Source organism: Carassius gibelio, chromosome B22, assembly GCF_023724105.1.
Source record: "Carassius gibelio isolate Cgi1373 ecotype wild population from Czech Republic chromosome B22, carGib1.2-hapl.c, whole genome shotgun sequence".
NCBI lineage: Eukaryota > Metazoa > Chordata > Actinopteri > Cypriniformes > Cyprinidae > Carassius > Carassius gibelio.
In genome coordinates this window covers 10785582-10800690 of record NC_068417.1, presented here as the reverse complement: position 1 = coordinate 10800690, position 15109 = coordinate 10785582, and the positions used below count along the sequence as shown (strand labels likewise).

The following is a 15109-nucleotide window of genomic DNA, read 5'->3' as shown; positions in this document are numbered from 1 at the left end:
ATGTCTATATCTATCTATCTATCTATCTATATATATATATATACATATATATATATATATATATATATATATATATATATATATATATATTCACAGATATAAACATTTTTTAAAATTGACAACAGCGTTTCTGCAGGATTTTTAATCTCAAATGTAAGACTTTTTAAGACCTTTTTTTAAGACCTTCTAAAGTCATTTCATGGTACTTTATATAGTACTATAGGTATTCTCCTACCCTGTTCATATGGTATTAATTTTGTGTGTTCAGGTCTTAAAAAAAGGTCTTAAAAAGTCTTACATTTGAGATTAAAAATCCTTAGTCATCTTCAAGAATCGGCTTAAAACACATCTCTTCCATCTTTATTTGACCCTTTAACTTTAACACTCACTATTCTAAGTCTATTCTTTAAAAAAAAAACACTAACTACCTTTCTAATCTTTTTGTATTTTATCAATTTTCTTTACATTTATTATACAATTATTAAAAAAAGGACCTCTAACACTAGCTTGCCCTTTTTTTTATCTATTCTATGTTTTCTTTTTATTTATTATATTAGTTAAAATCCCATGCTACGTGTACTGTGTTAACCTAACTGAGACTTGTTATAGCTCTTATATATCATTGCTCTTTTTGTTGTTTTTGATTGCTTCCACTGTCCTCATCTGTAAGTCACTTTGGATAAAAGCATCTGCTAAATGACTAAATGTAAATATACATATAATAAATTAAAATGTTTATATGCGAAAGGATGTTTAAATGCTAAAGGATTCTTTGTTTGCATAGAAATAAAGTTTTTGTTGATGTAAATCTTTCAGATTGTTGTATTGAGCTCATCTTTTGCTGAAAAGCTTTTCATGTGGTAATTCATTTGACTGATGCAGCTGTTGTCGGTGGTTTAGTTGGTCTGTGTTTTTCATTATGATTTTTGGGATGCAGAGAAACACTGACTAAACTTAACAGTGTAAGGACAATGGAGATACTTGATCAAGCCAAACATGGCAGTGGGTAGAGTTGTGCTTTCTATTTGAAAAGAAAGCTTATACCGTACAGTTTGTCATCTATGTCGGTACCAAATGCGCTGTCAGAACTTATTTCTACAGCATATTGTTTATTTTGGTTGTGCATGCACACCTGCGGACCACTTATGTGCACCCCTGCCTATAAAAATTTCACATCAACTGTAACAATAATAGAAAGTCTCTTTAAGGCCTGTCATGTCACTCAGCAACCGTCTTTGAAACGCATCTCGAGCATGCAAGTGCAGCTCCTATCTCTTTGAAAACACCAAATTCTACAAAACTGTTCAATAAGCTTACGATTCAATTTCATATTTGAAATCACTAATGAAATCATACAACAGCAGTATCATAAATGTTGTTTATTTTGCTCAAATAGCATTAAAAAAGCATGCGCAGACCTGAGCGCCCATCTCAGAGTGTTGACTGTGTCTATAGCAACCAGTACTTATGTAACCAATGGCAGACTCTACCAATTAGCTATTGGCTATTTTGCTCAGAAGGATGGGCTTCGTCAATAGAACGTCCATATTGAGTGCTACATTTTTCCCCATTCAAATCTATACGAGTGACATGTCTTGGCCTAAAGTCTTTGATAACATGCACGTAAATACAATATTGATGGGGTCACTTTCAGAAAGATTAAAAGATAAATACCTTTACAGCCAATCAAAATCCATCTGATTTAAAACAATAATATTAACAACAATAATAAAGGTTATTGGCGTCTTTCCAGAGTTCAAAAACTTAGTTTCATACATAAAACTATTGATGGGAAATCTGGGCTTTCTGAACCATTTGAGGATTTCATGAAACTGTACCGAAACATGGTTCATTACTCAAAGCTTTTAACACAGTGCAGATTAGCGATATCTGGTGGTGAGACTTGGTTTCTCCACCAAATCTAACAAACAATTGTGGAGGAAAGGATGGTTTGAAAACGTTTTTATAGAGGTCATATGATGTTGCAAAAAGAACATTATTTGGTGTAATACAATGTGTTTATGTGGTTTAAGGTTCAAACAACATAATTTTCCACATGATGTCATTATTGTTCCTCCTCTATTCCCTGCCTTCCTGAAACTCATCAATTTTTACAAAACTCATCGGTCTGAAAAGAAAGGTGTGCTCTGATTGGCCAGCTTTTTTGTTTGCCCGAAATGTTACATTACAAACTAGAAATTTGTTTTATCCAGTGGGGACATAATAACTGATTATAATGACTCATACTGTCTTTTTACACATTCTGTTGCATATTGCACTGTGTAAACATTAAACCGTTAACAAAAAAATGTACAGACTGTGAGTCAAAAGCACCAGACTGTCCTTGCAAAGTTGGAACAGCCCCACTTTATAGAAACGGAGAGAAATTGTAGACTACTCTCAAAGGAAACTTTTAAACTCTCAACCTCCATAAAGTGCACTGCACACATCTGAATATTTTTGTTGAACTGTTCTGAAACAGTGTTGAAATACAACTTAACCACTGATTTCTGTTTTGAAAGACCAAACCAAGTAGTTTCTTTTTCCCATCGAAACACACAGCGTCTTCACGACATGGTGGCGGAGGCAACAATACTACAGTGAGAAAGTTATGCCTTCTTTCTTTGCGTGGAGAATTGGGTTCAATAATATAAAATATACAAATGTGTGATTATAATTAACAGTTGACGTGAGTAGTAGCAAAAATATTTTGGGTGAGCTGTTCAGCGTCTCTAGTCCCCAGCTATAGAACATGATAAAATACAAGTTGTGTTCAGTTTCTGTCTGGTGTTGAGTTTATTCTAAACTATTTTACTGAATTCCAAGGTTATACACATAACCAAATCAATGTAAAGTCATTTATTCAAACCAACCTTCAGACCTTTCAAAACTGCATGACTTTCGAAGCTCCAAACATCAACAATCACATGATACTGTCATTTTGGTACAAGCATTCATTCCAATCCCAAGGGCTCATCCCATTGCCCTACTCCCTTCAAAGAGTTTACTCTCTGGAGTGAGAGCTTTGAAGGGTGTAGGGCACCAAACAACTGTTTCTTGAAGTGCCCTTCTGCATCATCATCACGTGCCCACATCTGCGCAAAGGATCATGGGAGCCCGAAGTGTCCATCAGTTGTACCCTTCCAAAAACTTCATTCCGAAGTGGCCAGTTTTTAATGACACTCCAATAATGCAGCCATTAATGTTTTCACTCCGAATTGCCAAGGGCGATGTATTCCGTTGAAACGAACCAACAATAGTTCTTTGAAACCTGCATTGGAGCTTCAGAGGATTGGTATCAATCGTCCCATCACTAATTTAAACATGTTTGGGAAGCAGTTCAACATAAGTTAGAGGTCAAACTTCGAACACAAATACAACCATACTTTTTTGAAAGATATAAACAGCAAAAAGTTATTTTTTTGCAGATCATCAAATTATAGGATCTTTTGTGATGAGTCATGAACTAGGTTAGCTAAATATACCCAAAAAAATCTTGGAATGGTGCAGCAGTAGAAACTATTCATCCACCGTGCTGAAGAGGATGTGAAGTATTACTGATGACCTTAATGATCAATGGTTTACCAATCCATATATATATTGTTCTCATCTAAAACGTGCTTATTTATTTAACTCTGATGTATTTTTTCTATGTATGTAAATGATACACAAATGTTTCCCCACACACGACTGTGTATTTAATTAGTGTCTAGTACAGCGCTTCTCAATTCCAGTCCTCACGCTCTCCTGCTCTGCACTTTTTTATGTTTCTCTTACGCTTCAGACGTTTGTTCTATTCGAACGTTAAGTGCCCTTCGAAGTGAACATCACAAGATATTCCGCAATGATCCCAGTTCGACGTGAACGTATATGTTCTATTCAAAGTGCATATAAGTGTGCGAGATGTGAATTTAAATTGTATTTATTTAGAGAGAGATATGATGTCAAACTTGTGTGTGAAGATGTTGCACAGCGCAAATCCGTGAATGCATGTTCCGAAGTGACATAAACTTCGTCAGATTGCCCCTGCTCAGGGAGTAGGGAGCAGTGAACGCTGTGTAGGGAGCATGTCAATGTGAACACAGTTCCTAACGAGCTGCTGATCTGAATCAGGTGTGTAGCTGGCATCTCCAGACACGTCACAGCTCTGTCCAGCAGTGCTGCTCCATTAATTGAAAGCAGTCTACCTGATCAAACACGTTTGAGAGGAAACATGGGGACAGCGATGCTTTTCGTCGGATTGTTTGTAGTTTCTGCATTTCTTTGGCACGGTAGGACATTTACTTATTTAATTGTATTCGGGTCAACGATTAAAAAGAAAGAGTAGTAGTTTATAGTTCCCTGTTCAAAGCAAAGGTTTAATGAAGACCAGGGGCGATTCTAAGATTTTCATTTTAGGGGGGCTCAGCCCCCAATAAGGGTATGATTAAAAAATTCTATTTGACTATTAGGGTAGGGTTGTATACTACTAACCTTATTGCAATCCACTATTCCATTGTATTCCCTGTATTTCATATATGGGAGTAGGAGTACTGACTGAGCCATATACAGCACTGTAAAAAAAAAAACTAATACAGTTTTTTAGATGTGACCAGTCACTGGAAAATTTTGAATTGGGAATGTAGATTTTTACAATAAAGACTTCCTGATTCAGTATTAGGACATTCATGTTTATCCTTTGATGATACCACAGCTTTTTCTTATGAAATGTACGTGGAAATTGGCAGAATATTAAAACAACATAAGGGTTCAATGACTGCAATGAATCTTGGGAATACAGTGGTATTGTGTGTGTGAGGCTGTCTGTTCTATTCTCACCTGACTGTTGCTCATTTGCAGACCTACTCCCTCACGACAAAAAAATGTTGTATATCCATCTACAATGAAAAATAAATTATTATATTTTACTATTATTATTATTATTAATTTTTAGCTTTTTAGCCTTTATAATCAACAATACGGTTGGTTATACATCAAGTCAGCCCCTGAACATTTATTTATTAATGTTTAATATGTTTAATCTGTTCTATATTTATTTCTATTTATTAAAAATAACACCATTATCAATTTGCCACTTCTATAAATCAATTACTTAAAAAAAAAAGAAAAAAAAAAAGAATCACAGATCCCTTTACTCTTACTCTAATATATGTATCATGATACACTAATGATTCATTATTACTTAATACAAAATCATATTTAATAATACAAAACAAAATAACTCCACATGATGTTTCTCTCTCTGTGACATTTAGTGCTTTCAGACAATGATGTGTGTCTTAAATCATTTCTGTGAATGGCTGCATAATGTAATGCCGAAATACACAATAATATGTTTTGAATTTTGAAAAGTAAATTAAAATAAATCATGATCGTTTTCTAAAGTATGTTTTCATGGGTGTTAATCGCTTCATTTTTGTTGGAAGAAAAAACAACTGTCACACCGTGATAAAGGCTGAAGGTGAACGCAGCGAAGACGTATTGGTATTGGATGCGAGAACACACACACACGCGCACACACACACGCGCACACACACACACGCACGCACACACACACACACACACACACACACACACACACACACACACCTTGTACTCTCTGATGTTCGCTCTGCTCGGCGCCCCTGTGGATTGAAAAACGCGCTGAATCCATGCAGACTCAGATCAGGGGAGGAGCCGGAACTTGATGCAGCTTGCCACCGTCTCAAATGAGTTTTTAAAGGGGACTGAAGCGATCACTAATTAATTAATCAAATAATTTTTTAGGGGGGCTGGGCATAAGTTTAGGGGGGCTGAAGCCCCCCTAAAAAGGGCCTAGCGACGCCCCTGATGAAGACCCAGATCCAGACAAAGATCTCCCAGTCCAAGAATCATGCAGTATGTTATATGCAATATATTTAACCAATTTTAATCTTGTGTCCCTACTTAATGAACAAAGAAATCCAAGACAACTAAAACTTTTTTCACATCTTTTTGTCTTTGCAAATGTATCTTTGACACTGGAATACATCTAAATGAATGTTTAAAAGCATTACACATTAACAACGAAAACAAAGAATTCAACAAATGGAAACTCATTCACACAAAACCAAAAAAAATGAAACAATTAATTAGAAACTGTAATACCAACCATGCTCCTGCAATTATATATATATATATATATATGATTTAAAATAACTGGGACATTTTTTATTTATCCTTGTTCCTTTTTGGTCCGAGGGATTTGTCCTGGTGAAAGCATTTGAAAAATGTAGTGAAGGGATTGGGTATGATCTTTAAAAATCACAATTGCTGTTTTTATTTTTCATATAACCATTACTTGAATGAGTCCATAAACCAAATGGGTGCTGTTTCTATCCCACATTGACTTCATATAAGAGAAACGAGTGGAGACTATCAACTGTTTGATTACCAGCATTCTCCATAATATCTTTGTTCAACATCAGAAACTCAAACAGGTTTGGAAGGGCATGAGGGCAAGTAAATTTGACAGAATGAGGGTAAACTTCCTTATTAAGTGCATGCACTTAAATAAAGAGTGGCACGGTCACCCTAAAATATGATTACTGCACCAAATAGTGCCCCCAGCATCACTGTGCTAGAGGACAGTCAGTCTGTATGACACTCGGTCAGAGCGCTGTCAGCTGCTCCTCAGCGCCATTATATTAATGCACTTTATGAGTACTTTTGTTATTTAAAGGAAAGTTCACAAATCTAGTAACAAAGGAATAAGTTGGTGCATTCTAATTACTGACACTTTACATCAAAGTTGCAAACAGCCACAAAAATTGAACAAAGAACAGATAAAAACAAAGTAGCCATTGATTGAGCTCAAATGCAATCAAATTAATTTATGTGAGGTTAATTTCTTAGCAACTAAGGATTGTTACACAGGGCTAGGACATGTAATAACTACAAAATGTTATTGCAGATTATAAATTGTGCAGAATTTTTTATCTTAAACCCAAAATGAAAATTTGGTCTTTAATCTCTTGCCCCCTTGTCGTTCAAAACCCCCAAAAGCTTTTTGTCTTCGGAAAACAATTTAAGACGTTTTGGATGAAAACCATAAGCTTGAGACTGTCCCATTGATTGCAAAATAAATATGTGTCAAGGTCCAGAAAAGTATTATTTATGTGTTAATTTCTTCTCTAGGTGCGTCTGGTTCAGACGGAGTCTCGGTGTCAGTGATGGAGGGAGATTCAGTCACTCTACACACTGATGTTAAAATAAACCTACAAGAAAAGATTAACTGGTATTTTAATGATGTTCTCATCGCTCGACTCAGTGGAAATCTCAGTTATTCCTGTACTGATGTTCAGTGTAATAAAGGCACTGAGAGATTCAGAGACAGACTGAAGCTGAACAATCAGACCGGATCTCTGAGCATCAGGAACATCACAATCACAGACTCGGGACTTTACAAATTAATCATCTTCAGCAGCAACAACAGTGATAGCGAAACGATCTTCAATGTAACTCTTCAAGGTGAGTCATGATTTTTAAAAGCAGGTTTAAATCACATCGTGTTTATTAAACTCGGCACATCATTGAACTAAATCTGTATGAATAAAGACATTTCCACAATTTAGAGCTGCAACTAACGATTTTTTTTTCTGTCGACTAAACTAGCGACTTTTTCGATTGGTCGACTACTCGAACAATTTTATAAATGAATCTAGTGTTTGGTTTTTTTTTTTTTTTTGATTGGGTAATGGATGCTTTGGATCACTTTACAAAAAATAAGTACAACTTCTAATAGGTATAATTCAACTCTGATTAATTTTTTACAGTGCCAGAAATAAAATGTAAACCACACATTAGCATCAGGCACGAATAATGCCATATTAATTCAAAAGCATTCAAAATGCCGTAGAAATTCAACAAAAGCACTGCTCAACACTGTGCAGAAATAATGACCAATACAGTGCAAATGGGACCTGGAGGGAGAGGTGCATCCTGGGTAAAATGTGTTGATCATCTCGTGAAATCCTTGACCGTCTACAATAGAAAGAGCTCTCATATCTTTTACAATCATGTTGCATAATGCTTCTAACAACCAGTAAAAAATATTATTTTTTTTTTTCCATAGTAACCTATATACAGTAATATACGTTTACGGTGTATACCATTAGTGATAAGCATTACTATTACCTAGCATATATGAACTAATTATTGTCCAAAACACAGCAGGTAAGAACACAATTCCTCCCTAAACTAATTGTAATAATAAATACTTGAACAGATGTTGCGTCCTTTTGAGGTCGGAGAGTGCCAGGATGTTTTCTTCTGAGGTGCTCGTGCATCAGTTGTGCTGCCATGGTACGCCACTTCAGTTTTGCAAAGGGAATGAAGGACTATTTTATTTGGCCTCTGTTTAAAGTATCCCCATGCTTTTGGTAATCGTGGTCTAGCTTTTTTGCGACAGGCTGGAACTTTCACCTTTTCCAGGAGCAGAAGTTGCCATCACGTGAGGTGAATGTAAACAGTGTGACGCATCGACGTATTTTCGTAGTCAACGTAATCAAAGCGTCATTTCAGCACTACCACAATAGGGCTTTGGCGTCGTAATGTCATTACTTGGCGTGGCCGCCACGTTGAATGCCTCCTTTACTGCTACTCGGGCTACTGCGCAGTGTTTAGACATACTCCCTCTATTTCAACCATGGGAAACCGTTGCTATATTGTGGGGTGTAAATGGCGCAACATATAATCGCCATGGGGAAAATAAAATGAGAATGGATTAATTTTACACCGCTTTCCTGCTTGGAGGCGCGACGGAGACTATAACATCTGAATATTCATTTATAGCTTAAGTCAACATTGAAAATAAGGGAAATTTCTTGGGTTACTCATCCAAAATACGGGAAATTTCAACATTCATCTTTTTGTTGCTATCCCTCTGCTGACAGCAAAAATTCGTACTATAAAACTGCTACATTAACTAACGTTAAGCGATTTGTGAAGCTAGGTCTAACGTGACTTTAGTTACAGATTGGCGTGAAATCGTGCTCTCACAACAACCACGCTATCTTAAAAAGCCCAACATCACGCTAAGGTTGCTTTCAAGTGAGCAAAACGATACATTGAAAACAGCTGTTTCGCTGGAAGGGCAAGGAGTAGCGACAGGACAACAACACAGAGACTTGACCGGTCCGATTGAAGAGCAAACGGGATATTTTACAGGAAACTACCCATCCATTTGTGAACTGTACATGAGACTTCAATGACTTGTAGCTTCGGAACTGTTCTGAAGTGTAGGCGCTCACAAAACAAACAAGGTAGCTGAAGATATATGTAATGCAAAAGTGCGGCAGCAAGTCTCCGTCGGTACTCCACTATTTGTTGGGAATTTCATATGGATCCAAACCATTAATGTTGCCGATTTTGTCCACATACCGGTCCCTGGCATCCCTATTTAGCGTATCCCTATAAATCCCACAACCTTTTCACGATTTTACCATCTTTTCTCTTTCTCCTAACTCTGCTTCTTCTCGTTCGACTTGATGGGTGTTTACATTCGCGAGGCTGCCAGCAGGACCGCCACGTCCCAGAATGCAACGCGGCGCCCAAGCCCTATTGACTTGATATTTAGCAATTTTGCAGTTAATATAGTTTCTTTCGAAAGACCTCATCAGAATAGTCCATCTGCCATCAGTGCTTCAACTAACATTATGAAGCGACGAGAATACTTGTATGTAACGAAAACGAATAAGTACTTCATTAAAAAACAAATCTCCTGTATCTCCGCATCACCGTAGCGCCATTTTTGAGAATATCCGTTGAACGCAAGCATTTTTCGCTCTTCTGTTTGGCTGCACTGATATGCTGTTTTTGTTCAAAAACACTAAAAGGTGTAAATGCACAGAAACTGTATCCTTGCCTCGCGGCTAACACAAAGGAGTGTAAACCGCTTGCATTCAGCAGATATTTGGAAGTTTTTGATGTTTGGGATGTAGCTACACAAATATGGCATACAATAAATGTATCAAATTTATGGAATTATATTTACAGGACGAGTGAGACCGTGCTCGTTTTAGTCTACATGCAGGACACTTAAAGTGGATGTGTAAATAAATAATGCTTTTATGCTGATCTGGAGAAAGTCATTTTTACAGCACGTTCCTGTTGTATTTGTATATTTTTGTCGCACTTTCCCAACATTTATCTGTTAATTTCTTCTCTAGGTGTGTCTGGTTCAGACGGAGTGTCAGTGATTGAGGGAGATTCAGTCACTTTAAACACTGACGTTAAAACAAACCAAACTGAAAAGATTAACTGGTATTTTAATGACGCGCTCATCGCTCAAATCAGTGGTAATCTCAGTTATTCCTGTACTGATGTTCAGTGTAATAATGGCACGGAGAGATTCAGAGACAGACTGAAGCTGAACAATCAGACCGGATCTCTGAGCATCAGGAACATCACAATCACAGACTTGGGACTTTACAAATTAATCATCTTCAGCAGCAACAACAGTGATAGCGAAACGATCTTCAATGTAACTCTTCAAGGTGAGTCATGATTTTTAAAAGCAGGTTTAAATCACATCGTGTTTATTAAACTAGGCACTGAATTAAATCTGTATGAATAAAGACATTTCCACAATTAACTTGATATTTTGCAGTTAATATGGTTCCTACTGAATCTTCAGGAAATTGTCATTTTTTTTCAGTTACTTTTCGCCCCCTAAAGATCCTCCAGGAGCTGTTGTTTTGTGTTTCATGTGTTTCTGCAGCTGAACGAGGTGAAATAAGTGTGAAGGAGGGAGAAAATGTTACGTTGGGTCCCGGTGTTATAAAAAAACCAATTGATCCGATGAGGTGGTATTACAATGACACTCTCATCGTTGAAATCACTGCTGACCAGTGTAAGACCTGGAGCGATGAACAGGGTCATAGTAGTAATGAGAGATTCAGAGACAGACTGGAGGTAAATCAGACCGGATCTCTGACCATCAGGAACACCACGAACACAGACTCTGGAGTTTATCATCTCCAGATCAACAGCAGCAGATTCAGCGTCATCAGGAGCTTCGGTCTCACGGTCACTGGTGAGTATTGATTTAGTCCTGTTACAATTTCAGAACATAATCATAACACCAAAGCATTTTGCTTTAAAGTTATATATAAATGTTCTAGAAGAACTAGTTTGTTCTAGAGATAACACATCCTGATCAGCCAGCTCACTTGAGTCGGTGACTGAAGACTGAGAAAGAATTTAAAAAGCGGCCCTATTATGCTATTTTTAAGGTTCCTTTAATATTCCTCTGTGAATCTCCTACAATAGGTTTACTTGCATGCAAGGTCTATACATCTATCTATACATCCGAAATGATTTCAAGCAGTTCTCGAATGATTCGGTTGAAGCTGTTCAAATATTGAGTCTCTCTGAACCCCTCCTTTCTTTGTGCCCGCTCTTCTCTGATTGGTCAGACGGCCCAGTCTGTTGTGATTGGTCGTAGGGTGCATAAGTTCTTCTGCATAGGAGCACACTTCTTGAAGTATTTTGTCCTGGAATCAATGGTAATCATCTACTGTTCTCTAGGGAGTGCAGTGCAACTTCCTGGCTTCTTCAAGAGGCATAATTTGAGGAAGAGGCTTTTAGGGCAAGTATTACAAGCATTATAGTGAGAGGAAATGACTGTCTGTATTTTGCAAAATTAATGCAAATTTTTTTTTTTTTTTTTTTTTTTTTTTACTTTTCAAAGGACACAAGGTAAAAGAAGACACCACATCCTCGTTTGAAAGTCCAAGGATGAGTACTGCAGCCTGCTAGTATGGGATTGTGTTTTCACTGTGTTTGTGAGATGTGGCTTCATGTCATTTATTCATATATCATACAAAATCACCATTAAATCAGAAATACTATAGCATTTCTGCTCTTCAGAATTTTTCTTTTTTTTTTTTTTTTCATCCGCTCATCTTTCCACTGAATGGTGTTTGACATCAAACATAAGAAATGAACTTTCAAACACTATAATTGCAACCACTGTTTATTTCTCTCTCTGTAATCTGTGAATCCTTGTTTCCTTGCTGGCAGGAAACCGTCACCAGACCTAACAGGATCAGAACTGCATTGTGTCTCTGCACTTTAGCTTCTGTTGTTGAGCTTTAACTTGAATTTCTTTAGGCCACACTTAATCATAAAGCACGCACTTGTTACTAGTTATGGAGAACATTATCTGGTGGACACCGCTTATTCATCTGGAATAGGTTTACATTTAGCATGCATGGAATTTACCTCTGAGCCAATTAAGTGTTTTTCAAGTGATGTATGAAAATATAAATTGAATAAAAGGCAATTGAAACTGGAAAAAAATGCAGGCATAATCTTTGACTGTTTTTCAAGCGTTTTCTCCTTTCATTCGCTGATCTGTACTTACAAATGCGCTTCCAGAGTTTTCACTTGTGCTTCTAAAGTTGACCAGTAGGTGGCGCTTAAGAAAGCCAACTTGCTGAAATCGGTCTTAACATTATTTTTGTGACACTAACATTTCTGACTCTTACTCTTCAAACTCAGCCCAGCTCTGAGTGTGCTAAATCTCTTCTAACTGATTGGACTTATGGTTTTCATAAAAATGAATATTAAAAATCCCGTAGACTTTCATTGACCAGATGTTCAGATGAGCCAAGCTCTAAATCACATTACTCAATCATGCTTTGCTTCTATGAACTATTTCTAATAGATTTAAACCCATTCAAACTCTATTTCTATCTGCTAATGAGGTTACAAACATGCTAAGTTTATACTTGTTAGCGACATGCTAGCCACTTGCTTTTCAAACTTTCTGGTCATGCTTTCTCAAGCCAACTTATATTTTTTTTTTTTTTTTTTTTAGTTTAATGTTTAAAGTTTAATGTTCCTTTTTTTTTTTTTTTTTTTTTTTTTTTTTAAACGTAAATACAAAATCTTAATTTCAACGGTAACCTTTTTTTAGTATTCGGTTATCTTGATAAATCAATACTATAAGATGGAAACGCTCAATTCAGCGTTTAACCATGACCACTAATACTCAGAATTAAAAATGCTTCTGGAGGAAATGAATTGGAAAAATAACTTGCATAGTATGAATCTGGATGACACTAGCACTTAATTTGCATGTTTGTATCGTAAATATTAGTTTTAATAACAGAATGTGAAAAATGTGGCCGTCTGCAGTTTTTAGTTTTTTTTTTTTTTTTTTTTTAAATATTATAAATGACCATTTAGGCAAAATGTGTTTTAGTTGTTGCAATATTAGTAGCCTACCTTTTGTCAATCAAATTTGAATTTGAATTCATCTAGTCACTTTGATTTTGCAATTGTTATTACTTATTTACATGTCCATAATTTCTTTTCTTTTTTTTCCAGTTTTATTAACATTTGTAAATATTTTAAAGTTGCTCTGAGATTAAATTAGTTTCACTTAATCACCCACACCTTGCTCACGGGTTTCAGATGTCCTTTTAGTCATGTGACAAGCAAAACATCAACTAGGCCCATTTAATTTCTGCAAGAAATGATGGTAAATTTAAAGTTATTCTACTTGAGGTTTTTTCAGTCTTAACACGCTTCATTATATCACTATCTGTCCGTAGTTTGATCTCAGATGTTTGAAATGCATTATTTCTCTTTTTGTCATGTTATTAGACTTTCTTTCTTTCTGGTTCTCGTATAGCTTTTCCTCATGAAGCTCAAACAGCTTGTGTGAAAGAACTTGAGAACTTCACAGAAAAAAGTTCTCGAAAGTTAGACAAGGCAAGACATATTGACTTTTATTCATTCTCAGGATATGAATTCTGGATATCAGTTCAATTTTCAATAGTTAAAATATTTATTCTTGATGTCAGGAATTAGATTTCTACTAACAACACAAATTCTTGATCAAAAATGACATCACTTGCAGAAATGTTTATCATATCAAAAATGAAATCACAACTAGTAATACACATACTCCTTGATATCTGTAACTTAATTCATATGTTAAAATTAATTTTAATTAGAAACTAATTTTGACTAGTAAAAATTGTTACTTAAGCTATCATAAATTCCTCTCTGGATATGTGCATAATTTAATGACGAATGCAACCCTTTATGTATGTATTGCTGGCGTATTTGTGTAGTAATATGCAGAAATGGTCAATGAATGAATCAGTGAACAAATGAGTGAATGAATCATTTTGGTGAACGAACTGAAAAAGAACTAATCTCGTGAAAGAATCAAAATTTCCACCTCTAGAACTTTGGAGAAAATAAGTTCTCGGAAGTTCTAAACAATGACGACTTCCACTTCCTGAGATCGAGGAACTGTGAAAGGAGTTATATAAACAGTGGCTGTTGAATGATATTTTATATGTTATTCAGCTCTTAAACAGTGCTGGAGATTTATTAACCGAGAGATAATTTTTTAAAACCACTCTAAAATGACAGAAAAGTAATATCAAAACTGTTAAGTGATTAGTTATGGAACGTTCTGAATTATACACCTTATACTTTGACACATTTACTCAGCTTTTAGAATGTATTCACCTACCGTAATCTTTTCCGTGATAGTGGGCGTGGTCATCCAAGTACCCCCGGTTGCAGCGTGCAGATCGAGGCGGGGCTGCACCTGGGGCGTGGTTGCACGTGCAGCCCCACCCCACACCTATTCTGATTGGTTCAATCGTCTTTCATAGACTTACATGATAGGAAATGTGTGCGTACTTGGTGTAGGACGGAGAATGCTGTTTTACAAAGCCTTTACTATAATGCAGTTGTTTATTGTTAACTTGACTCATGTCTGATTTATTGAATCAAGAGATGTTAGCTGCTGTACGTTTACTCTTCTTGACCAGATTAATTCAATTTATGCATTCTATTCACAAACAAGCAGATATGAGCACAGAATACGAACACAAAGCGTTTAATTTCCACCCATAACCTGCTTGTCTGTAAATAAAATGTGTTATAAAAAATGTTGACTGAGTTTGGTCTTTTAAAAACACTGTTTTAATGCGTAAAGCCACGTTAAACGTAGAATGTCCCGCATCATTCCAGCTGAATTCAGGGGCGGACTGGCCATCGGGAGCACCGGGACCGAACGAATAAAAAGGAGAAAAGCCCTGGCCACAGACGCAGCAAATTG

General features: G+C 36.2%; 1 protein-coding gene across 7 annotated transcripts in view; it reads left to right on the top strand.

Moving 5' to 3' along the window:
* LOC127988160 (matrix-remodeling-associated protein 5-like) overlaps nucleotides 1–15109 on the top strand; it is a 136570-nt gene that overhangs the window by 105483 nt on the left and 15978 nt on the right. Inside the window, exons 1-7 of one of the 7 annotated variants that reach the window (XM_052590770.1) lie at nucleotides 4103–4271; nucleotides 7156–7488; nucleotides 10188–10514; nucleotides 10676–11053; nucleotides 11548–11608; nucleotides 11711–11778; nucleotides 12040–12321. In XM_052590770.1, the coding sequence (XP_052446730.1) occupies nucleotides 4214–4271; nucleotides 7156–7488; nucleotides 10188–10514; nucleotides 10676–11053; nucleotides 11548–11608; nucleotides 11711–11747 (1194 nt within the window). In that variant the 5' untranslated portion in view covers nucleotides 4103–4213 and the 3' untranslated portion in view covers nucleotides 11748–11778; nucleotides 12040–12321. Of the gene's footprint in view, nucleotides 1–4102; nucleotides 4272–7155; nucleotides 7489–10187; nucleotides 10518–10675; nucleotides 11054–11547; nucleotides 11609–11710; nucleotides 11805–12039; nucleotides 12322–15109 lie in introns of those variants that run through there. The other 6 variants (XR_008161520.1, XM_052590769.1, XM_052590772.1 and 3 more) reach the window with 6 other exon arrangements.